Genomic DNA, 26484 nt, shown 5'->3' with positions numbered 1-26484 from the left:
CCAAAGGAGATACAGTGGGTCATCCAAAGAAATGACTGCTTCAAATCATGTAAGGAGATCTAGGTACAACATGAGCAGCTAATCGGGTACAGAGAATTTCACAATGCCTCTTGGCAACCTGTGGTTGTTCAAGTGTCTACAACGAATCCTCACCTCTTCACTTTGCCCTCCTCACTCTATTCTCCTATTCTTGTTGCAATCAGAAAGAGCAATCGTGCCAAACACAAGTGTGGGATGTAAGCAGGAGTCTTTATTAGCCAAGCTCAGGGACAGCAGCTCCTGCTACACACTCCAGGATCCGCTGCACTGTGTGGCCCAAGTGACCGGGTTTTTAAGTGTGCGTTGGTATGCGATAATCATCCAACCAACTTGAGTGGTGCACAGTGCAAAACATTCAATTAACTTGAGTGACGCGTGAGAGGAGACAGGAAAGCCAGGGTGCTCGTGGAGCTGCTGGAACCCAAAGTTTTCACACAGTACAAAACAGACCTAACAAGCTGGTTTATAATGACAACTAGTTGCAGTTAGCTGTGCTCAAAACTTCACATCTACCTGCTACTCTGGGGTGCTCTGCACCCTGTCACACTACCACCTAAAAACAACCAGAAGGGGAAGGAACAGGCAAGATGGCTCCTTTGGGCCAACAATTCTATCAGAGACTCACTTTACCTGTACTCCAGATGAACCCACTTTCTTTGATTCAGCATATCATCCTTGTATTTTTCCATGGTAGGTAGATAAGCCTGGACTTGACAATAATTTTTAGGAAGCTAGCTAAGCACAGATAGTCCTAGGGACACATCTTTGTTTCAAAGGACTCTCACTGAGAAACTTCTAGCACCTGCCATAACTCTTTATTCATGAACTTTGCCCTGGACTCCCCAAAAGGGTGTTGGCTCAATCAAGACCTATAGTGTTGAAGCAAAGAAATATCTGATTCTATGGATTCTTGCTTCTGTTTTGAGAAGGGTAAGATCACCTTGGTATGCACAACTCCATAAGATGACTCCGCTTGTATGATTGAGCACCACTTTTTATTTTAAAGATTTATTTATTTTTATTACAAAGTCAGATATACAAAGAGGAGGAGAGACAGACAAGAAGATCTCCCATCCGATGATTCACTCCCCAAGTGACCGCAACGGCCAATGCTATGCTGATCCAAAGCCAGGAGCCAGGAACCTCTTCCGGGTCTCCCACACGGGTGCAGGGTCCCAAGGCTTTGGGCCGTCCTCGACTGCTTTCCCGGGCCACAAGCAGGGAGCTGGATGGGAAATGGAGCTGCCGGGATTAGAACCGGCACCCATATGGGATCCCGGCACATTCAAGGCTAGGACTTTAGCCACTAGGCCAGGCCGCCAGGCCCTGAGCACCACTTTTTTTAATCAGTCTGTTTTCATATATAATATGAAGACGAAGAAAAAATTTTACTATTAAAGCCATCAGAAAGGCTCACTATATTCATCTAGTGAAAACTAATAATGTTCCAGAGACAAATCCCACCATATCTGCATCCGAAGAATTCCTTGGATCCAGCATTATGGCTCATCGAGTAATCCTTCACTTTGTAGCCCCAGCATCCCTTGTGGGCTCAGTCCATGTTCTCACTGCCCCACTTGCAATTCTAAGCAGTTTCCTGCTAATGTGCCTGGGAAAGCAATGGAGGATGACCAAAGGCCATGGTCCCTGCATACATGTGAAAGATCCAGACAAACCTCCTGGCTCCCAGCAGTTGCTTGGCTCAGCTCTGGCCACCGCAGTCATTTGGAGAGTGGAGCAGAAGGAAGATCTCTCTCTCTCTCTATCTCTCTCCATCTATCTATCTATCTTTCCTTCTCTCTGTAAGTCCCTCTTTCAAATAAAAATAAATGAATATTTTAAAAATTCATATTCCTATATAAAAATGGTCAAGTTGGAGCATTTATAGGTGTAGTCAGGAGGAGGAAAGGCTCTATAAGCAAAGTAAGCTTAAATGACTCAGGAAATGTGTGAAATTCCTCAGGAGCTTCCTACAAGACTGCTTAGCAAGAATGTACCAGGCTTACCAGTGATGTGCTGAGTCTAGTTGGACAAAGAACAGTTACTTGGCACAGCACCCCAGGAACAAAGGAACCATTTTAAAAGTTGGATGAGCACTTTAAAATAAGAGGTTTTCCACCCCGACTAACAGGTAATGTTTTGATACAAGCCAGTTTCAAAATACAAGCGCGATCCTTCCTGGATGAATGGTAGTTAATATACAGAGTAAAAAGAAATGTAATGTCTGTGAGTGAAGTGGACATTTTGCGATTTGATGACTGCCTATAAACCTTTAGTCTTGAGGAATAGTGGGTTTTTGTAGTTGCTATTTGTTAGATTATTTACTTCATGCTGGCCTAAGCTTGTTATCTTAAAATAAAATCGAAATTTTGTCATTGTAAAAATTAAGAAAGGGAAGATCGGGAGTGGAGCATGCGAATCATCATTGTGCTGATAAGAGGACATATAAAATACTTGTAATCTGTTTTCCTGATATAGATTAGAAGTAATGCATTGTCCATTCTTAGAACCATTACAACACAAATTTGGGGCTTGTGCCCTGGAATACAGCTTTTTGATAACACCAGGTTATCCTATACTTCTAGACTAAGATCATCAATACAAATTTAAATGCTCAACTAAGTGTCTCATCCTGGAATGTCAACTTTGAGACTGCCCTAGGAGAGGCCTGGAACTTTAAGACAGCCCTGTAGCAGCACTTGTCAAAAAAGATATCTTCCTTCCAGAAATATGGAGATCTAGACTGCCCCAGTTGGTTTCATTCCTCAGAGAAGCCCATGCTAGAGTCAAATCTGGAACTCTTCATAGACAAAAGCAGATTCACAGATCCAAACTTCAATCCAGCTACCTGATAGTAACTTCACAGGAAATCCTTGAGGCCAGAAGCCTGCCACCACGGAATTCAACCCAGAAACAAAAATCATTATCCTTATTCAAACTCTGCTTCTGGCAAAAGGAAAACTGGTGTGCACCCACATCAAGATATGTCCAGAAGACAATTTACAAGAAGAGAGCTCCTCGCTCAGGCAATAAGGACGTGGAACATGCCCACAAAATTCTACACAACTCTTAGAAACTGGTCATAAATCACTATTGTAGCTGAAATTGTATTATCCATGTCATCAGAGTCCCACATAAGCAAAGTAAATCAACTTTCTGGTCAAGCTGCTAAGAGGAGAGGTAGACTGCCGGGCCGTAACTGGGTTCCTTCTCCCATAGATGGATCTATCTGGGAATGGAGCAACTGGCCTGGTAAGAATGGCGCACACAAAGAGGTAACAAACAGAATTTTGTTTTCAACCAAAATGTCCCAGAGTTGGAAATGCTGTGAATAAAGAAAAGCCAGGAAACTAAAAGCCAGATGGTAGAGCTATGGAAAAATAATATTATTTCAAGATTTCTGTTCAACTATTTAGATCCTTCTGTTGTTTAGGAAACTATTTAAAACATTAACAGAGTTTAGACATTTAAAATGGGTTCTATGAAAGCAGTACTAATACCACCCAAACTGGGATCCACTCCATCTCTCTACATTTGTTGGCTTCCAATTTTTTTCCCGTTGTCTTTTCATGAGACGCAGATTATTATAAATGGAAAACTGCTGTGAGTTACAGCAACAAAGCACAGCAACCACATTGAAATATTTCAATGAATAATTGTTCCCCAAAGTGGTTAAGTGAACATTTATTCTAAAATGTTTTCCTGAGGCACACGAAGTAACAAGGCTAGCCGCGGGTCAACATTACAAATGAAGGCCTTCCACTTAAAATGTGCACTCTCCAACTGGAGATGCTTCGTTTGAGAGAGTTGAAGAATTCTAAGGAGAGGTTAGTTGTGTTAACAAGGTGTCAGATTAAATGATAATATAACGCTATATGAAGAACTGAGGGAAGTTACAGTTTTGCCAGTGTATCAATATATATGTTAGCTGTGTGTTTCCACACATACTTGTTACCCATGTTTTTGTTTGGTTGAGTGTGTGTGTGTGTGATTTTTCAGCTTAATCATTCATTTAATAAATATTTCATCATCACATCCCCAAATCCAAGCAGGTTACTGTTTGCTGGCTACACACTACTGCTCTTTACTTCCTTGGGTGAAAGAACATTAGATACATGCCTGAGGTGAGAAACACTGCGAACCACTGTGTCTGGCACTGGGAAACAACTCCTCTGCCCACAACAGTGAGAGGGTGGTACAAAACTCATCGTTTTAGTCTTGTGAATCTAATCCCAATACTGAAGTGTTGAAAGGATCATAATAGAGAGAGATTCAACAATGAGCTATGTAAGCATTCTTATTGAAGAGGAAATGAAACCAACAATCTTGGTGTGCGGCCTACAAAGTTGGTGCTGTAGATTTGGCTGCTTTGGGAATGGTAGTGAGCTGATAGAACATCGCCATTCCACTGTATGCAGAAGTAAGGACTACAAGTCGGAGAGCCAGACTGGGAAGAGACAACATACTGCATTTCCACAGAGAGACCTACCATGCCCCCCAATGAGGTTGAAGAACTAGAAGTTTATATTAGTACACAGAGACATTCACACTGACGGAATGGAATCTGATCTAGTGAAAACCATCATGGAATTCTAAGATGCTAAGCCAGATACACAGTTCTTCATCCCTTATCATTTTTTTTGTCTTCAGCTGATTCTCAGTTGACCAGAACAGGCATTCACTCTGTTGCTCACGAATGCACATGTTCAGGTTCCTCTTGTAGACAGTCCAAATAAATAAGCAAATGTACCCCGTTTGTCTTACTGCTTAAAAATACAGAAATATTTTGCTTAAGATTCAGCACCTTAACTATTGCACCAATCATTTAGCCCCAATGACAGCCCCAGCACCATCAAATAAACTGGAGAAATCAACAAAGAAGCTTGCTTTTTGCTCGCTAGTGACTAGATTAGCAAATTCTAAAAGTTGGGTTTGGATTTTTTGATTCTACCACATGTAATGCAATTACGCTTTCATTCTTAATTTCGGTCTTGATTATTAACACACACTGTAAGAAACACCTCCTAATTACTTACATGCTAGTAACTCCTTGGCTGCTGGTTTCTGATCTGTACATAAATGAGAATAGAAAGAATGTTTTCAAACTGACATGAGCAAAAAAGGAAACATAAAGAATAAATATTTAACATTTTATAGCTTGTAAGTAATCTGTTCTGACATTAAGAAGGATTACTAGCTACTTTTTAAAAAATGCTACTTTAAGATATGCAAATAAGTAAAAGTTTATGTTTAAAACAAGCTTATAAAAAACATAAATACCAAACTGCCAAATCAGAAGAGCAAGAGAAAAGGTTGATTTTTTTTTCCACCCTACTTTTCAGCACAAATGTGAACATCGATTCTGGTTTTCGCATTCCAACCTAGTCCACTTAGAAAAAAAAAATCAGCATAGGTGTGTCTTCCAAAGCCACACTGACTTCCACATAATAAAGGGCTTGCAGAGTAAATCCCCCTACAATCCTATCATAAGCAAATAATCAAAAACACTTATTTTAAAAATTAAAAGAGGTATCTGAACCTGCAAAACTAGATGAATTGAAATGGTGTCATTCCATAGATTCAGGACACTATTTGTACTTTGCAAGATCTCAAGGTCTCCAGTTGTGACACATACTGGAAGACGAAACCTAATTTCCACAAGTTATCATCGACAATGCAGTATCTGTAGAATGCTCATGAGACAATCCCTGCAGCTAACGTGTCCTTACAGACAAAGGGATTCAAAGAGATCATGACAAACACCAGGCAAACTAAAGAAATACAGCAGGGGATACCCTTGAGGGGAGATTGCTTCTGGAGAGGTTAAAATGACATAGACCCCATCAGATAAAGAATAAAGATCTGAAAAAAAAAAGACTTTAATTTTTCAAATGTTTAATAAAATTACCAGAATGTTTGTTAAAAAAAAATATTTGAAAGACAAATCAAAAACCAAGTTGAAATCCCAGAATACACAGAACAGTGAAGACATAACTGAGTTTCCATTAGGTAACATGCGCATCCACAGCCAAGCCAAGCCCAGCAGCCTCACTCAATTAAGCCGATGAAACTGATGGAACTGGGATTCCGGAAAGCTTAGAGAGTCTGGATGTTTCAAGAAAGCCCCTGAGGAGTTTGGAGAGCCCCCTCAAGCCTTGTCCACCTCATGGAACCACCTGACCAAGGCTGAAAACAGTCATGCAAAATCAGCAAAGATTACCAAAGAGGGTAATCTTTGGTGCACATACAGATTGCTTCATCAGTCTGAACTGAAAAAAAATGCTACGATTTGCAAGCAGTGATTTAGTCAGCACTATTCAGGCATACAGAACCTCAGTCATTGTAAATACTGCATAACAAAGAGACTTTTGTGTTTCCTTTTTGTCACTCATGTTGGTTACTCAGTGACGTGTTTTTTTTTTTCATGGTGCTGTAATTTGTGGTTTATGTTGTTGTTGTTGTTGCTGTTGTGGCTGTTCTCACTCATACCAGTTGTTGACCTGGTTTCATGGCTTCTCAGTTACAGAAATGTATAGTGAGGGAGTACTGGAGTCTTTCATATCCAGATGGTGGGGTATAATGCAACATGCATCCCTGCTTCCAGACGAAAGATGGACTCCCAATGAAACTGTTGGCCATGTGTAGACAATGGGATGCTGGACTGTCTGACATTGTGTGTACCAACAATGTCGGGGTACACTTAAATAAGAGACTGATGGAATTGTGATTCCTTATGAAGGACTACACCATTGTAGTAAAATGGGGAAAATCTGTCAGGGGGGAGTGGAAGTTTGAGGGGAATCCCAGCCTATACGAAATTGTACCACGTAATTCAAAATTCAAAATAAAAAGTTATTTTAAAAACTTCACAGAAAACAATCAGGGAAAGGTAGTCCAGCAAACTTAAAAAGGTCATTAAACAATTATATATGTACATACATAAAATAATCTCCAAAACTGTTGAATGAAAGAAAAGAAAGACGCATGCAATATAAATGGGAGGGCAAGGGATAATTTCAGTTTAAGTGCCTGTTATCATACGTTGCGCACAGATGCACAAGAAACTCCATGACTGCGTTTTACAGGACAGTAACTAAAAGTGAGGAAAGGAGAATGAGGCTAGGAAACAAAAAGCACTTAAACTGTTGGTGGTAAAAAGTAAGTACTTCAGGAAAATACAGCTAAAATGAACATTAGACACGGCCATCATTGCCTCGAATTATGTTCTTGAACATGAAATACATAACTAACAAGGAGAGCTAAAGTAACAACGAATAGAAAATTCTAGTTTGCCCTTCAACAACCCATATAAGGGCATTTTGAAGCAACACAATTAAAATCTTTGTTCAAATAATATTGGAGCAGTGGCTGGCATCATGGTACAAAGAGTTAAGCCACCATCTGTGTTGTCAGCATCCCTTGTGAGTACCAGTTCAAATCCTGGCCACTCCACTTCTGATCCAGTATCTCACCAAGTTAACCAATATATTATTTTGAAATAATATAAACAAAGCATCCGGGCATTTCCAGGCAGGAACCCAGAACTCAGTGTGTGTATCTCAAACGTGTGGCAGGAAATCCATTTCTGAACCATGTCTTCCGTCTTCTAGAGTACACACCAGCAGGAAGATAGAATGGGAAGGGAGCCAGGACTCTAATCCCAAGTGACAGCTTCATTGCTGGGCAAAAGCCACACCAGGAGATCCTATTGGTTGTTTTTGTTAGCTAAACATCAATTATATTCTTAAAACTGAAGATTATAGAAATGTATATAAAGCTGTTAAGTTTATGTTAGAAAATAATGGAACAAAGGAAAAGAGAATGAAAAAGAGGTCGCAACCAAAATTGATACAAGGTATATGGAGATGTCAACAAATCAACATGATAGTTCTCAAATTATTACTAAAATATAAACACCTCTGAGATGACTGTTCACGTATACAAAAAAAAAATAATAAATTAGACTTCCAAATTGAAATACATCTTACAAAGAAAGTATGGATACTTGAAATTACTAGATATGGCAAACAGATGCAGCCACATGTTGTTAAGGTTTTGTAACTTGTAACAAGCTCTCCTTGTGCCACTGTTCTCAGCAGGGAAGCTGTGGCATCCTACACAAGGAAATCTCAGATTTCATGACAAATAACAAAATGATCAACATTTCTTTACTTCCAGTAGTGGGCAAGTGAATGTTTGTCATTTTGTTTTCTTTTGAGTTTGGGTCATTTCTTTAAAAATTAAAAATATAGACTTAGGCTTGGTAATTTGACCTAGTGGGTTAGGCTGCCACCTGCAATACTGGTAACCCATATGGGTCCTGGCCTGATTTATGGCTGCTCCGTTTCCAATCCCGCACCTGAGAAAAGCAGTAAAAAACAGAACCAAATATATTGGCGCTTAGAACCACATGGTAGACTTGGAGGAAGGTCCCGCTCCTACTTCAGCCAGTGCCAGACCCAGACCCACCCAGACACGGCCATCACAGCCATTGAAGAGTGAGAGTGGATGGACGATCTCTCTCTCTCTCTCTTTCCTTGTCTTTCCCTTTCAGATAAACACTTATGAAAAATAAAATGCAGCCTGTATTATAAATGTGCATTCTGAAACCTTAATAAACAACATTTTTCAAATTATTTCTTAAAAGAGGCAACATGCAAACTAAACTATTTCAACTGTTATAGACCTCAGAAATCTACATTTTTTTAATAAATATCTGTGATGCTTCTGTAAATGAAACCCTTTGATCATCTCTGGAAGAGTTTAAAGCAGTAAACTTTGCTACAGTGGTGCTCTTCATGTTTTAAATAGAAAAATTGCACTGGACGTTATCTAAATCATCTCAAAACTGCATCTTTACAATGGGGATATTCAAAATGTTTAATTAGAATAAATATTGATTGTACTCAAAATCCCAGCAAAACGTCTTGCTGCTATTTGTGGTGTAGCCTTATACATTATTAGATAAAAGTGCTACTAAAGACAGGCCCAGAATACAAATTCGAACAAGCTCAGTTTACCCGTCACTTAGGGATTCCTCTTCTTTGACAGGCCACTTGTACAACTTATTCCATGCCACTGCCACAATTACTGTAGTGGCTATGATCAGAACAGGAAAGCCAACATAGAAACCAGGAAACCAATGTTTTTCACTCATCCTAGAAAATTTTCCCTTGTTCAAACCTAAAAAATAATAACAAATCAAAATTTAAAAAATGAAGTATCAGATTTTATGTTCAAGTTGTATACAGTTACATTGTTTCTAAATATTGTTATTTAAGGAACATAGGGGAAAAAAATAATATACATTATGGCCCGGAGCGATAGCCTAGTGGCTTAAGTTCTCGCTTTGAACGTATCCAGATCCGACTATGAGCGCTAGTTCGTGTCCCAGTGGCCCCGCTTCCCGTCTAGCTCCCTGCTTGTAGCTTGGGGAAGTAGTTGATGACAGCCCAAAGTCTTGGAACTCTGCACCCATGTGAGAGACCCATAAGAGACTCCTGGCTCCTTGCCTTTGAATCGGTTCAGCTCCAGCCATTGCAGCCACATGGGGAGTGAGTCAGCAGATGGAAGATCCTCTCTGTCTCTCCTCCTTTCTGAATATGACTTTCCAATAAAATTAATAAATACTAACAAGTTATATTTAAAAAAAATACCTGATTCTAATTCTGCAACCTTCAAGTTTAAAAGCATGGAACCATTCTCCAAAAATTCCAGATTATACTATATTGTAAGGAACCAAGAAACATCAACAACATTTAATTCAAAATCATCTAATCAGAAAGAAATTCAAATGTGCATAGCTCCAGTTTTTCAAAGATTATGTTACCGAAGGATCTCATGGTCTTTGTGTATATTGCTTTTTTCTATTATATTTTATTTCCGTTGACATTAGGTCTCCGTTTTTTACATATTGAGCCACTTCAGTGTCACTGAAAAGGCACTGGCATAAATATCAGGAAACTTTATTCTCAATCTTAATTTTGCCACTTGCTAGTTACTACTACATGAGACCACCTAACTTCTCTCCCAAATCAGCAATTTTTTTTTTTTTTTTTGCTGTGCATCTGAAGTGTCTAGACCAATAATTGCCATAGGTTGAGTTTGGTAAATTTTGCTAACTGGGGCATGGCGCAGTAGTCTAATGGCTAACGTTCACACCTTGCATGCACCAGGATCCCATATGGGCACCAGTTCTAATCCCGGCGGCCCCACTTCCCATCCAGCTCCCTGCCTGTGGCCTGGGAAAGCAGTGGAGGACGGCCCAAAGCCTTGGGACCCTGCACCTGTGTGAGAGACTCAGAACAGGCTCCAGGCTCCTGGCTTCAGATCAGCTCAGCTCTGGCTGTTGCAGCTCCTTGGGGAGTGAATCAGCAGATGAAAGATCTTCCTCTCTGTCTCTCCTCCTTTCTGCATATCTGACTTTCCAATACATAAAATAAATAAATATTCGGAAAAAAAAAACCAATTCTGCTTAAATGATTGCATTCTAACCTTAGGAAGGAGCAAGTGCAAGTATATGTATTTGGTTTCCATTCTTTGAAAGGTGTATAATTTTCTTTTCATTACAATTATGAGTCTCTTCTTTAATGGGAAAAAATAATATATAAATAAGTTCAGAATTTTATAAAATGGGGATAATTACCTAGTTTCTGATATGAGCGTGCTGCGTGAATTTGGTTCTGACAAGAATCACCACTAGCGCCCTCACGGCACTGACATCTTCCATCAGATAGACACACCTAGGATCGTATTAAAGAATGCATTATTGTTAGCACGTTTTGTCATAGAAAGCGAAATCATGATACAGTCATTGTGTTTAGTTTCATGTTAGATTAATGTGACTTTGTGTAAAAAAAAAAAAACACGATTTCAGTTTCTTATGTCAGAATATCCTTTAAAGAAGGAATAGGTATAAAAGTAGAATTGACAATATTTACATTAAGAGAGTTTAGCAGATTCGTGTATGTATCAGTTAAGTTAATGCGCACTTTTATTTTTTAATGAAATTATAACCGTTCCAGCCATGTGCTGTGCAGAGCTTGTACCAGCTGCAAAGAACTAGACGTAAACAGCTCTTCTCTGTTCAGTGAGTCCGTGGTGGCAATTTGAAGTATCCTACTCTAAAAAGGTGAACTCTACTCAGCTCCCCCACATGTGTTGTGGGTAATATCAACCACACTTAACCAAGATTGAGCTTTGATTAAGAAAAACTGTGTGTATTTTTACTTTATCTGAGAGGCAAAGTTGATGTAGATCCTACAGGGAAAGACAGAGACTCAGAGAGAGAAACAGAGATGATGATATTCTGATTCTTTGCTTCACCGCCCCAATGCTCATACTAGCCAAGTGTTGACTAGGTCAGAGCTTACAGTCAGAAACTCAACCTGCTATCTCATGCAGGTGGTAGGGTCCTTCGCTGCTGCTTTCCAGGGTGCTCATCAGTACAAAGCTGGAAACAGCAACAGATCCAGAACCCCAATCTCACCCACTGCAACTGAGAATGGGCCTGCTCAAAGCCAGAAACCCAGGCTCATTATTTCATTGTAGTAAACATTAATGGAAACAGATTATTTTCAATTCCCACATAATATCACAGCATGCTTTCTAAACTTCTTCCCTACTTAAAACTCTCATTTCCAACAGTAAGAAACAGTGGCCTTTTCATGCTCAGCTCAGTATGTTAGTTGCTCAAGTTTACAACGTACTAACTATCCTTCCATAATTCGTTATTCATACCACAGCAACAAAAAAATAAAAGCTAGTAACTAGAGCTCAGTAAATACTTCTTGGTATATTTTTCATTTTGAAGAAAAAGTTATGTATGGAAAAATGTGTATAAATCGAGTAAATTCTGCAAACGCAACGCTGTAGTCTACACCATTATCAAAACACAGGGCTTTTCCACAACTGCACAGTTCCATTGTCACTTCCCATTCAATCTTCTCTACACCAAAAATCGCACCAGTCGTAATAACAATGGACCCCAGGTTATCTCACACTTGAATGCTTGTATGATTCCCCCAAACAGGTTGGGTGATTTAGTGTGAAGACCTCAAAAATCCATCCGTATGAGTCACTACACCAGCAAAAGAGATTTCATGAGACTCATCTCTCACCAAGGCTGGGGCACCCGGTGGTGACGAAATGAAATACCAAAGTCAATGAACAACGTACATTGCTTTCTGACTACTTTTTTTGGCATATTTTCCTTCTCCCTTTCTCATTATTTATCTTCATGTTTGGGTGACTTTCTATTATAATAGGGAAGAGTTGTCTTCTCTTTGTCCTTAGCGTATCTGCTCTGTTAATAAATTCTGTCCTGCAGTTGGCATTCATAATACCTGTTACTATTCTTGTTCCTTTAATGGTGAGCTCCTCATTGTTTTATTGGTTTCCTCTAACTGTGATGTCCTAGGGTGTGTGTGTGTGTGTGTGTGAAAAAATATTTCTCCCTCATTTCCACAGGATCGTTTTGCTGGATATGAGATTCCTTGCTAGAATTTTTTTTTTTCTTTTCAAGATCTTGCATATATCATCCTATGAATTTTCCTTCTGCAGGATCTCTGCTGTGAAGTCTGCTGTTGGCTTCACAGACTCTATTTACATACCACTTGATTAATATGATATGATGGCTGATACCCTTACAGCTGGTGCAATTTTTGGTGTAAAGAAGATTGAATAGGAAGTGACAAAGGAACTGTGCAGTCGTGGAAAAGCCCTGTGTTTTGATAATGGTGTAGACTACAGCATTGCGTTTGTAGAATTTACTTCCTTTGTCCTTAATCCCTGTACCTCACTCCTGGGAATTGACCCAAAACAAACGAAATCAAAATCTCAGAGTTTATCTGTATCCCCATGAATATAGCAGTTCAATTCATAGTAGGAAAGATATGGAACCACCCCAGACATCTGCCAACAGATGACTAGGCAAAGAAAATGTGGCATACATACACTGCAGAATGCTAACTACTTAGCCATAACAAGGAAATCAATTTTGCCTCTTGCAACTAAATAGACCAAATTGAAAATCATTATGGATAGTGAAGTAAGCCAGTCCCAAAGACACAAACATATTTGCCCTGATCTGTAATGACTAAGATAGAGAGAACGCAAATGTACTCCCCCTGAGTGACACTGAAGTCCTAGGATTTCATTCTTGTTTACGCTAGTTATCTATACTCATTGGAAAGAGTAGGCCTTTTTTTTCTTCTATTTTGCTCTGTGTTGATAGCTTTACCTAACGGAGTGTTAAGCTAGTGCTTACAAAGTGAAGTGAAAACAGGCCACCGTAAAAATTAGAGGGGAAAAAAAGAAATACGGAAGAGTGGGTAGGAAATGTGGCCCGGAGGAAACAGGATAAGACATGTTGTTATGTTCCTAAATCTATTTCATAAAATACATGAAGGTTTTTATAAATTTTTGAAAACCAATAAAATCATTTTTGCACCAAAATAAATGTGGTACTCACATAATGTGAGTATGTACAATTTCTGTATATCACCCTAAAACTGTTTATGTCCTTTGACATTTAACAAGGTTGCTTTGTGCTGTTGAGTTTCTTGAACTCTGTAGATTCTATGCTTTAACCCTTTATCAGGTACATCATTAGCAAGATTTATTCCCATTTAGCCTCATCTCTCATTCTGCCTTTCACAAAGGGATGAACATACAAAGTACAGATTTTTAAGGCAATGAACATCATTCTATAGAGTGTACTGATATGTACATATGCTTTGTCAACAATCATAGATCGTATAATGTCAACAGTGAGTGCAACCTCAGTTATTGGCTTGGGGAACTACTTATGTGTTCATGTAGCTCATCGGCTGTAACAAATAACACTTCTGTGTGTGATGTTGAATTTGAAAGAGCTTGTGCTAATATGGGGTAATGAGATACATGACAAATCTCTGTGCCTTCCACTCAATATTTAGAGCATAAGTCTGCTCAAAAATTAAAATCTGTTTTAAAAAATGGATGAAAGGGGTTTTCTTTATCCCTATACATTCACGGATGCATGAAGTGTAGTTTTATAAATTGTGGCATAATTACATCCTTTTGTGTTAACAAGTTAATATATTATTGAAATAATGCTTTTTGAAAGGTACCATTTTACAACGGATGTTTAAAGAATTAGAAATTCAATTGCATTCAAGGTGTTCTGTAAAACTACTTGTGGGCACCAAAAGTATTTGCTCCTTTAGCTCCACATTTAAGCCAGAAATAGCAGTGCGGTTTGTGTAGGGACCCCAATAAACATTTATAAATTGTGGTTCATTCCCGAGAGACCTGATTCAGGCAACAGGTGCTTACTTACTCCGTTCCCATTGCAACGTGTTAGTTCACATTGCTCTGCTTGAAGCCGAAGTATTCTTCCTTCTACACAAATGCCATTTACACAAAACTAAGAAAAACACACCAAATAGTTTCCAATTCAGAAATCAGACATGTAACAGTAAAACTTACATAACATGAAATTACACCACTAGCAGTTTTTTTCTAGGTACTACTTTTTCTGCCTCCACAATTTTTGAAATGTAATATTTTCATTTAGTTCAAATGTTTAAAAGTTTTGTTGAGAGTTCTTCTCAACCAGTGCGTCCTTTAGAAGCATGTTGCTTAAACTCTACAAACATCAGGATATTTCATGTAAACCATGGCATATATGATTTTCAAAAATAATGAGAGGCTAGTAGAGTCCCTTTAAACTCACTAAAATGAAATAGAAGAGGCTGGTACCTAGTTGACCTCGTTTGACTATTTGCCATACTATTTGGGATACCACATTCCAAGTAGAGGTACTTGGACAAGTCCCAACTACTCCACTTCAGATTCTGCTAATGCTCACCGCAGAAGGCAGGAGATGTTTAAGTTTCTTGGAGCTTGCTCACTGAAGTGTTGTTCCAGATGCAGTTCCAGGCTCCTGGTTCGGGCCCGGGTCAGTCCCTGGCATTTCCATGTATTTGGATAGTGAACCAAAGCATGGAAATCAGTCTATCTCTCTCCCTCTTTTTCTCTACTCTCTCTCGCTGCTGCTGCCTTTCCCTCCTCTCTGTTTTGAAATGAGAAGCAAATACTGAAAGTTATTAAATATGAGATATCTTTTATTACCCAGTGTATCAAAATGCAGGCAGAATTATTTAAAGTTTAAAACAGAGTATTCAGGCCTATGCATTTAACCTAGTGTGTGTAATACCTGGGTCTGAATCCCAGCTCCACTCCTGACTCCAGATTCCTTCCTGCAAGGTCACAGATGATGCCTCGAGGGATTGGATCGCTGCCAATTCCATGGAAAACCTGGACTATGTTCCTGTAATCTGTGGAGTTATCTAGGATGGGAATTCTTACTCTCTCACTTCATCCTGCTTGTCTGTCTGTCCCCTCTCATATAAACAGGTGCTTCAATATTTAAAAATAGGGTGGTTTTAGAATACAAAGGATATATTCCTAATTCTATTATTATTGGCAATTTCAACTTTCTTAAACTTTAGTTTTATTACACGAGCAAAATATTTTTTCCTAGAATAAAAAATTTGAGGGGGGGGCGGGGAATAGCATTGCTGTTTTTATGTTAAAATGAGATGATGTGAAAATGTTTTCTTTTATACATTAAAGTATAGGACAGATCTCCAAAATAAAAATAGACTCAAAAACAAAAAAAGACTTTGTGAATCAAATCTAACACTTTTTGAAAAGGCCATCCTTCTGTTGCTTTTCCAGACACATTTGCAGGCAGTTAAATTGAGGCATGAGAGCAGGACTCCAATAACTACCACAATACGGGGTGCCAGCAGCACAAGAAGGGCTTAACTCACAGTACTACAGTGCAGGCCTCCAGTCTAATCCCTTCAAGCCCTCAATGTAGCCCCTTTTCATTTCTGCTCACCGGACCTCCTTCCAGAATGTAACATATATTGCATGTCACGCTAATCTGAAATTAAGGTAAGAGTCCTATAACCATCACACTGACTCACAGAAACTAAATTGTCAAAAGCATCTCATTATATGCAGTTTACAACATCACTAAAAGCTGCTTGATAAAATTAGCTTTCACACACTATCTTTCATAATTTCCATGGAACATTTTAAGTCACCGATTGAATAAGCTCAAGCTGCCTAGTGGCAGTGTCGTAATTTTTTAGTTTGTTTTGGATTCATGACCTAATTACATCTAGTGAGTACTCGGACGTAAAGCCCTTCCAAGAAGGCATTTACAATTCCTAAACACGAAAAGTAAACCAGAGTCAGTGAGACCATATGTTTTCCTCATGCGAACTGGATTTAAAATGCAAACAACTAGAAATGTGTCCCATAACGCATAAGACTTCATGTTGAGGTACTAAAGCTTAAGTCTATTAATATGTTCATGATCATCTGTCAAATGGCAGACTCACAATTGAAAGTAGCTTGCATCTGCCATTAAAATTACAACTTCGAGCAAATCTATACTGCTTGTATCCATACTCTATACTGTATTTACTCATGAGAAAATAGGAGGATTTTGAGGAAAATTCATTATGTCTAATCTTCGCCAGATTTCAGATACCAAAACATTACAATGGCAATGATTAATAACCGCCGAAATATATCTAGCTGTTATTGTGTACTATGCAGTAGTAATTGCTGTTATGATCCCCAGTTTGCATTGAATATCTCAGCTGTTTAAGTAACTTGCATAATGCTCACCAGTAAGAGGGAAAATTTGATTCTAAGCCACTTCATATGAGGTTGGTTCTTACAAACAACTACAAAGACATGTACTTGCGTAATACTAAATAGTTCTGTGTCCTTCTTTGATTAAAAAAAAAATGGGGTTTTCTCTGTTACGAAGTATATTGGTAAGGTCTGTTCTTTCCCTGTTACATTCAAGAAATGCTGGCACATCATCATTATTCTAACGTTATCTAGCCATTGATTGAATATGTTCATTTTGTCTTCAAATACTTGAGATCACATGACACCAGAAATCAATTAACATTTAAACATTTATATTAACCCAGTTAAAAAAGAACTATGTGTCTTAAAGATAGACTTTAAATCTCTTACCCCGTTTTTCTCACAGGGAGAGCCGTTTTGGATCATCATTGGATCTGAATCCAAGTTCTGCAATGAGTAGTCTAAACTCACACATACTACATCTTGCATATAAGCATAAATTATACCCACATTTTCTCTAATATAAGGATCTGCTGATGGGTACGTACAGACTAATCGCCCACATCCAAGATCTCTGCAAACATAAATGATTAACTATTGAACATTTTGTAGGAAGGATACGGATTTGCTTTATTTGCTTCAAAAATCATCACTCTGCCCTTATATCAGTAAACTTTAACAGCTAGCATACTGACAAGTGGAGACTGTGAAATGTGCATTGCTACTCCTGGGTATGAGACGGACGCCCGATGAAACTGTTAACTATGTCGTGACAATTTAATCTTGGACTTTCTACGTTGTCTGTATCTACAATGTCACGACAGCACTTAAATAGCACAATGAAGGATCTGTGAATCTTGCTGAACAACTACATTATTATAATAATACGGGGGGGGGGGAAATAGTGGGGGGAGAGGAGATGGGGACATGCAAAGAGAATCCCCTGAACCGATGGAAATATATCATGAGATATATATGCATATGTATCCAAATAAATATATATATATCTTATCTAAAAAGACAGCATTTAAAGTAAAAAACAAAACCACATAAATCCATTTTCTAAGCATCTTTCTTTCAGTAGTATTCACACCTTTTATTTTCATGGCTATATATTTGATTTACATTTTAACATTTTAACATTTTGCCAGATTCCTTCAGATTACATATGTATGCACATATACCATTCATTCTTGAAAGCAAATGTATTCACGTCACAAAGAAGCAGATGTATGACAATAATCGCAATATGAGGGAGGAAGAATCTAGTATTACATACATAGTGTTTTGTGGTGAAAGGATATCTGTAATACATACTAAATGATATTACATCCGTGCAAATTTTATGCTATCTATGTATTAACTTCCACATATAAGATAAAGCATGGGCCCCACACCATGGCCTAGAGGTTAAATTTCTCGTATTGAATGCACCGGGATCCCATATGGGCGCCGGTTCTAATCCCAGCAGCTCCACTTCCCATCCTTCTCCCTGCTTGTGGCCTGGGAAAGCAGTAAAGGACGGCCCAAAGCCTTGGGACCCTGCACCCGTGTGGGAGACCTAGAGGAGGTTCCAGGCTCTTGGCTTCAGATCGGCTCAGAACCAGCCATTGCAGTCACTTGGGGAGTGAATCATTGAACAGAAGATCTTCCTCTCTGTCTCTCCTCCTCTCTCTCTCTGTCTATACATATATATATATATATATATATATATATATATCTGACCTTGCAATAAAAATAAATCAAAAAAAAAAAAGATAAAGCATGATCTTTTCTGTCTAAGTCTAGTTTAGATTATAATCATCTCTATTCCCCAGGCCAGGGGTTTGGTGGGGGAGAGGGGCACTCTGCACCGAACCACCAGCCTGCTAGGAACCCCTCCCAACACCTGCTTCCCCTTGAGAGGGTGGGCGAGGCAAGCCCACCCTGGGGTCCTTGGCACTGTGGTCTCCCAGTTCCTCAGTCCAGCACCTTAACCCCCAGGCAGCCCAAGTGTGGGTAGGGGAGGGGATCCCCTCCCGCTGAAGCACAAGCACCTTAGTCTAGCGCCCCGGCCCTCCCCACTCCCACCCCAGCACCAATCCCAAAGCACAATATCCTGGTCACTTGGCACGCAGCTGGGGCCTGGGGAGGTGGCCCGCGCAGCGCTTAGGGGGCAGTGGAGGTTCACAGGTGCGTCCCTCCTCTGGAGCCTGCACATGGGGGCAGGGAGTGTGAACAGCAATGCAGAACCAGGGGTTCTTCTCCCTCCCCACTTTTCCAAGGGTGGGGGCCTCCTGCAGCCCTGGGCCTGGTGGCAGAGCCCATATGTTCAGGGACCCCAGGAGTTGCCCCCCCCCCCAATCCCAGGCTTCCAGAACTCCCAGAGATGTTGTGGGGTGGGAGGGAAGGTAGCGGGGCTGGACAGAGAGGCACGGAGGAGAATATTCCCCAGGAGAGCCAAAGACAGGGTTGTACCTTAGCCCAGGAGCCGCCCCTGTGCACTCCAGCCCCCGCCCACTGCCTTCCTCCCTGCCCTGCCACTGCATGCCCCCCATCTCCCTACCCCCCACCCTGCGCAGCCAGGAAGGATTGCAAGTGAAGAATCATTCACGGACATTAAAAATTATTGAGGGGAATAATAATGAGAAAGACTGAAGGGCCCCTCCACCCCATCCCTCCCTGTCCTTTCACGCATGGCCCCACCGCCCCTGGCTCTGCGCCCCCGCATGAAGTGCCAAGGCTCTCCCCGCCGCTCCCCGGGCCTGTAAGTGAGATTGCACATGTAAGAAGAAGGGGCGCTGGGAAATGTGAACCCCGAGAGAGTATCAGTGATGCGAGAATAAACTAAACCCCTTTGTATCAGAAAAGTAAATAAAATTTTTCCACAGTAAAGAAAAATTCAGAGTACGCCTCTTCCAAACCTGCCCTACAAACGATATTTAAAGATGTTTTCTTGACAGAAAAAATGGAATAGCACCCATCAAAACAAAGACAAATGTGAAGAACGTCCCCCCAAAAATAACAACAGAAGACCAGAAGACTAAACCAATGGACAAACCATTGCTAAAATGACAGGAACAAATTACCACCTATTTGTATTAACGCTGAATGTAAAAGGCTTAAACTCATCAATCAAATGTAGATTAGTAGACTGGATTAAAAATAAAACCAATCTGCCTGTTGCCGACAGGAGACACATCTCACCAACAAAGATCAGCAGAAACTACATCATAAATTTTGATGTTTTTTAGTTTAATGTCTTCAAAACAGTTTTTTCCCCCTCATATTGAGCTCTTCACTGACTCATAAATCATACAATTGGCATCATTTTCTTCAAGGAGGTTCTTGATTTTCTTTTTCATTTCTTCACAGCAACACCTCAGTCATTCGGTAGCACGTTATTTAACGTCATGGTGTTTTAAAGTTCTTTTTCTTTCTGTTGTTGATTGTGTTTTGAGACTTTTCATTTAAGGGGATGTATTTATAATAACTGTGTAATGGAGACTACCATATCCAGTATCACATTCCTTAACTTCTTGGCATATCTCTTTTTCTTGCTGTTGTTGAGTTTGTTTTGAGACTTTTCATTTAAGGGGATGTTTATTAACTATGTAAAGGAGACTGTCATATCCAGATGTGAGGATGCAATGCAGTCTGCATCTCTACTTCCAGATCAAAGATGGACTCCCAATGAAACTCGTGAACGGATCTGGATAACGGCATGTTGTGTTCTCTATCATTGTCCATGCCCACAATGATGGGCTTGTAACTGTTTATGAGGAACTATATTATTGTAATAATATAGAAGAACTCAGTGGAGAAAAAAGGAATTGAGGAGGTGGTAAGGGAAATGCCAGGGTCTATGGAACTGTGTCACAGAATGATAATAACAATATATTCATAAAAAGTTAAAAAATAAGTTGAAAGTATGTTACCACAAAAATTGAAAGGAAATAATGAAAGACAAAAGGAGGGAAAGAAAGGTGAAATAAATGAAATCTATTCTTTATGTAAACTTCTGAAAAGAAATTTCAAACAATGAAGGAGACAGTGGTAGATATGAGAAAACCAAAACAACACAAAAAGACATAGGCATATATCCAACAGAATGGCAAATGTTGCGTTTTTATCAATTTTTAATTAACAAATATATTTAAAACAGCCTATCCAGATGAGAAATAGACAAAGAAGCTTGATAGCCAATACTCAAAGGAGAACTACAAATGATTAACATATATCTGAGAAAATGGGCAACAGAACGAGTCTTCAAGGAAATATAAATAAAAACATCAAAGACGTTATCACCTCTCAAAACGACTATGGTCAAAAAGTCGAAGAACAACAAAAGATAGCAAAGGTGTTCAGAAAAGGGAGTACTTTTGATTGGAATCTAAGTTCATGCAACCACTGTGGCAGACAGTGTGAGAGATTTCTTTGAAAAGTAGAAATCTCTATAACATGTGACCCAGCAAATCCGCTGCTGGGTCTACACCCAAAGGTATGAAATCATTGTGCTGTGTTTATAGCGGTGTCGTTCACAATAGCCAAGACAGGGAATCAGCTAAGATGTCTATCGTCACAGGAGTCAATGAGAAAATATGTGACATCAATACTACACGTATTTATATTCAGACATTAAACAGAATGAAAACTTTTCATTTGGAGCAAAATGATGGGCAATATGTTAAGTGAATAAGTGAGATTGTAAAGATAAAACCCGTGTTTCTCACGTAAGTGGGAGTTACATATAATTTCATTGTAAATCCAGCAGGGACTGAGAAAGATAGAAGCATAATGGGAAACCGGTGTGATTCATTAACTGTGGGAAATGTGCTAAGACGAGATGTTAAAAAGGAAGGAGAGGGTAAGGTATATAGGAATTCTATTACAGTATTATACTTTCTATATACTCTGTTTCTGCTCTGTAAACTTAATACTATTCTGAAATAAAATGTTAAAAGACCCCCCCAAAATGAAATCATAGTATTAATACTTGCGTAACGTACCCATATTTACAGGTTTTATATTTGTTGTTCTGTTTACCACAGTTCCCAAATCTATCTCGTTGAATTTGTATTTCCTCATAGCACTTAAATGGAGCATTTTTTGAACCTGTTGAATGTAGAAATAGAATTGCAATTAAATGTATCTTCGTTTCCATCTTCATCCATTCACTCATATATGTTGGCTTTTTACACTTTAACTTCCTTATATAAAGTGAAGAAATGTCACAGAGTGAATGAGACAGATGCAGATTACTTCCCACTATAAATCTCCCTCCCGCCCTCATTCCCAACAACCCTCCACCTTCATTTCCCCCGTGTTTTTAGTTTTTACAATTGCAGACTTACAATTCCCTTCCCACTTACAGGCTTAACACTCAATCAGGTAAACGTATCAACGCATGGCAAGTAAGAAGAAAAAATCCTATTTTACATGAGGAATATAGACAAATGCAAGCAATATAATCAAATCACAAAACCTATCTCCTTCTATAGGTTACTTTTCTTTTGTATTCTGTGTAGTAGTTACCACAGAGCACAGAAAATATGTTTAGCTTTTGGGGACTGATTTATTTCACTAATCACACCGATTTGCACTTGTATACATTATGTTGCAAGAGACATAAGTTCATCCTTTTTAACGGCCAAATATCTTTCCCAATGTATCTATACCATATTTTGTTTATCTGGTCACCACTGGTGGACCTCTGAGTTGATTCCGTATCTTATCTACGATGAATTTTCTGTTAACAATGATAGGATGCATTCATGTCCTGCACTGTGACATTTCAATGTTCACATACTGTGCACACTCATCAAGTTAGGGAAATCATCATTTTCCTTTAACATTATTTGGTGATTGGACCTACTTCTATTTATTCATAGAAAATAGAACAGTCTACTATAAAACAGTCACTTCAATATTCTGAATAAGCATAAAAATTCTGATTTGGTATGTGGGTTTTGTTTTTTTTTTTTTTGGTCTCTTTCTCCATTGTTAGACACTTCAAAAGTTTCCTAGAAAGATTCAAAAAAACAGAAAGAAGAAAAGTGAAAGGAAGTGTTCACTTTCACAGTAATTTCCATTAAAAAAATATAGGGGAAGACATAATGATATAAGTATCCATTAAGAATGCTCTGTACAGGTCATTAGAAGGGGGAAATGCTGATACTTGATTTGCACATACTGAGCCATCCTTGCATGCCAAAGATAGATCCAAGCTGGTCAAGGTGAATGACCTATCTGAGTTATTGCTGGATTCTGTTGGCTAGTATTTGGTTGAGGCTTTTAGCATCTATGTTCATCAGGGGTCCGCAATTCTATTTTGTTTCTAACATTGTTATCAAGGCGATGCTGCCTTCATAGAAAGAGTCTGGAAGGATTTTCTTCCTTTCTATTGCTGTGAATAGCTTGTGGAGGATTGGAGTCGGCTCTTCCAGAAACATTTGGTAGAATTCAGCAGAGAAACCATGCAGTCCAGAGCTTTTCTTTGTTGTAAAGGATCTAATTATTGATTCAATTTTCATCCTGGTTATGTATCTATTTACATTTTTAATTATTTCATAATTCACTTTTGGTACATTGTATCCAGAGATCTGTTTTCTAGGTCCTCTAATTTGTTGCCATAGTGTTGTTTGCAGAAGTTTATGATTATTCTGTGTATGCCTGAGTTATCTATTATTATATTTCCTTTTTTGTGTCTAATTCGACTGACTCATGGCTTCTCTCTCTCTCTCTCACTACCTGGGATAGTGGGAGTATCCATTTTGTTAATTTTCTGAAAGAACCAGCTCTTCAATTCATTCATCTTATGTATTGTTCAATTTGGCCTATTTCATCATTTTTCATTATTTTTTTTCTGATAACCTTTGCATTGTTTTTCCCTGTCATTTAGTCATATAGTTTACTCAATTACCTGATTTCTTCTTAGTGTTTGATGTAGGCAGTGATTGCAGTAAACTTTTCTCTTAGTATTGCCTTGAACATATGTTGATGCCTTCATTCATTTGAAGAACTTCAATTTCCTCTTTGATTTATTCTATAGCCCTTGTTCATTCAGAGTCACATTGTCTAGTTTTATGTATTTGCATATTTTCTGAAGTATTTTTCTTGCAGGTCTTCAAGTCATGCCTTGGTGGGTCTGAGAAGATTCATGATACAATTTTTATTATTTTTTTAAATAATCTTAGGCTTATTTTCTGATCTCTAAGGTGATCAATCCAGGAGGTAGTTACATATATGGATGAAAAAGATTTCATTCTGTGTCTGTGAGATGAAAGACTCTAAATATCTATTAAACCCATTCTCCCTGTTATATGAGCTCCACCATTTCCATGCTGAATTTCTGTCTTCTTTATCTTTCCATTGAAGTTAATCAAGTGCTAATGTCCCCCCTGTCATCGTACTGGAGTCTATTTCTTCCATTAAATCCATTCATATTTGTTTCATCAAGCTAGCTGCCCTGGCATTTGGTGCATATATTTGTATTATTTTGATTTCTTTTTGTTGACTGGATTCTGTGATTATTATGTGGTGTCCTTCTTCATTTCTTTACATGTTGAAGTCTATATTATCTGAGAGTAGATTGGCTACACCAGCCAATTTTTCCTTTGAGTTAAACTGGAATATTCTTTTCAATCCTTTCATTTCCAGTTCTGTGTATTTTTGTGGATGAGATGCAGTTTTTTTTTTTTTTGTAGACAAGAGCTTAGATCCAGTCTGCTGATCTATGACATTGGATTGATGAGTTTAAGCCACTTATATTCAGAGTTAATACTGACCAGAAGTGATTTGATCCTATCATTTTAGCATTGTGTTTCTCATTGTTGCATTTAGGCTTCCTTGGTTTTGCTGAGATGTTTTCCACATTTGTCTTTGGGTTTGGTAGCTGTTCTTTTTCTCTGTGCGTAGCTCATTTTAATCAAATTTCGTAAGGCAGATGTGGCAGAGGCAAAGTCTTTCAGCTTTCGCTTGCTTTGCAAGCATTGTCTTTGATTTTCACGTATAAAGGAAAGCTTTGCTGGGTATATTATTCTGGGCTGACTTTTTTTTTTCTTTTAGGGTCTGAAATACGTCACTCCATTCTTTTTTCACCTGTAGGGACTTTTCTGAGAAGTCAGGAGTCGGCTTTGCGCTGCCTTATAAGTTAAGTGATGTTTCTCATTTAAATGTCTTTATGTTCAACTGAAGAGAGTTTGATTATGATTTGCCATGGAAAGGATTGCTTTGTGGTGGTCTATTTGGGATCCTCTTCTGCCTTCTTTCCCATGTTAGGGAAGTTCTCACTCAGTATTTCATTGGATATATCTTTCAGATCACCTCCTGGAATTCCTCTGAGCCTTAAGCTTGGCCTTTGGATGGTGTCACTTCATTTTTGCATGGCTTTCTTTACTCAGTACCTCTTCCAGATTTCTGTTTGGGATTTTTGTTTACACGTGGTGTCTTCCCATTCTGAAATTCTTTCTTTGGCCTCACTTGTTCTGTTATTGAGACTTTCCATTGTATTTTAAATGTGCTCTCTTGAATTCTTCATTTCTAACAGTTCAGTTTTTGTTTCAATGTTGCCTTTTCCAGTGTAATATATTCCTTAAGTTCCTTGAATTTCTGTATGATTATTTTTTTATAACCTTTATCTAGCAGTTTTCAATTATTTCATCAGGTAATTCTGCGATTGAAATAGTCTTCTGATCCTTTGTCCGGAGGGCTTCACTAACCACTATTCTTGGTGACTGTTTTTCTTCATTGCAGTACAGATGATTGTATTCTTCTCCTTTGGCCCATTTTATCTTTTATCTGTGTCATATACAGGGCCTTGGATTGCCTTGACTGGTCCCTTAAGTACCTGGTTTTCTCTAATACCTCTGCAGTGAGTCTCAAGTCTTGGGGTTCCGTGCTGCTCTGCTGCCACAGGTTCTGAGCCAGTGCAACCCAGATCACCCCTCTTCAGCCTTGTGAGCACTAGGTCATGGTTGTATTGTTGTCTGTTCATCCTTTCTCCCATTCATGATGCTAGCAGGATCTGGGATTAGGAAGCCGCCAGCTATGTCTTTAAACTGTGAATCACAGGGATGTCAACAGTTCCTGATTCCATACTGGGACTCTATTCCGGCCTTGCTTCTGGTGGCACACGTATTTTTTTCTTTTCCTCCTTTTGCAATAATCTTCTAACAGCCAGGTCAGGGAACAGCCTGGACCTATTTTGGATGTAAACTGAAAGATGCCAAGTCAATATAATTTTCCTGATGTGACCAGAGAAACGCATTCATGGTAACAGATTTTGTGGAAGACCCTTGCAGAGCTGGATGTGGGTTCTTCCCAAGCTTAGTACGTGTGCAGCTTGCCAAGTTTCCCCAGGGGCTCTGTTGCCCTCATCAAAATCAGGGGCTAGGTTATGCTTTCTGTCCCAATTCCAATGCCCTTCTGTAGAATCTCCATTGCTCTAGTTGGGCTCATAATTAGATCAAAAGCTGTCAAGGCTCACCACTCTATAGCTTAGTTCACGGGAATCCATCCCTTCCCACCTGTTTCCCAGTAGAGCTCTGACAGTCATTGGGGTATCTGTTCACCGTAGCACCACTTCGCTGTGTCTGCTTCTCCTCCATGTCCATAGCTCCCAGGAAGTCTCACTCATCCACTGGCCTACAAACTCCTATTACCTAGGATGATGCCCTCGCCACTTCTCACCCACTCTACCGTGTCCTCACTCTGTTACCATCTTGCTTTCTCAGGAAGTACTTTCATGTAGAGTATAATAATAAGTACATTCAGGACATTTCATGTGAAACAACAATACACAATAAG

General features: G+C 39.0%; 1 protein-coding gene across 1 annotated transcript in view; it reads right to left on the bottom strand.

Moving 5' to 3' along the window:
• The window catches only part of LOC121149887 (disintegrin and metalloproteinase domain-containing protein 32-like), a 71197-nt gene that overhangs the window by 2103 nt on the left and 42610 nt on the right, over positions 1 to 26484 (bottom strand). The window contains 6 exon segments of the mRNA XM_040970553.1: positions 5076 to 5108; positions 9060 to 9222; positions 10685 to 10781; positions 14360 to 14446; positions 17089 to 17272; positions 21687 to 21792. Coding sequence (XP_040826487.1) covers positions 5076 to 5108; positions 9060 to 9222; positions 10685 to 10781; positions 14360 to 14446; positions 17089 to 17272; positions 21687 to 21792 — 670 coding nt within the window.

Source organism: Ochotona curzoniae, unplaced genomic scaffold, assembly GCF_017591425.1.
Source record: "Ochotona curzoniae isolate NIBS_2020 unplaced genomic scaffold, NIBS_Ocur_1.0 contig_1976, whole genome shotgun sequence".
Lineage (NCBI taxonomy): Eukaryota > Metazoa > Chordata > Mammalia > Lagomorpha > Ochotonidae > Ochotona > Ochotona curzoniae.
The sequence above is the reverse complement of the archived record's forward strand: the minus strand, read 5'-3'. Positions and strand labels throughout refer to the sequence as shown.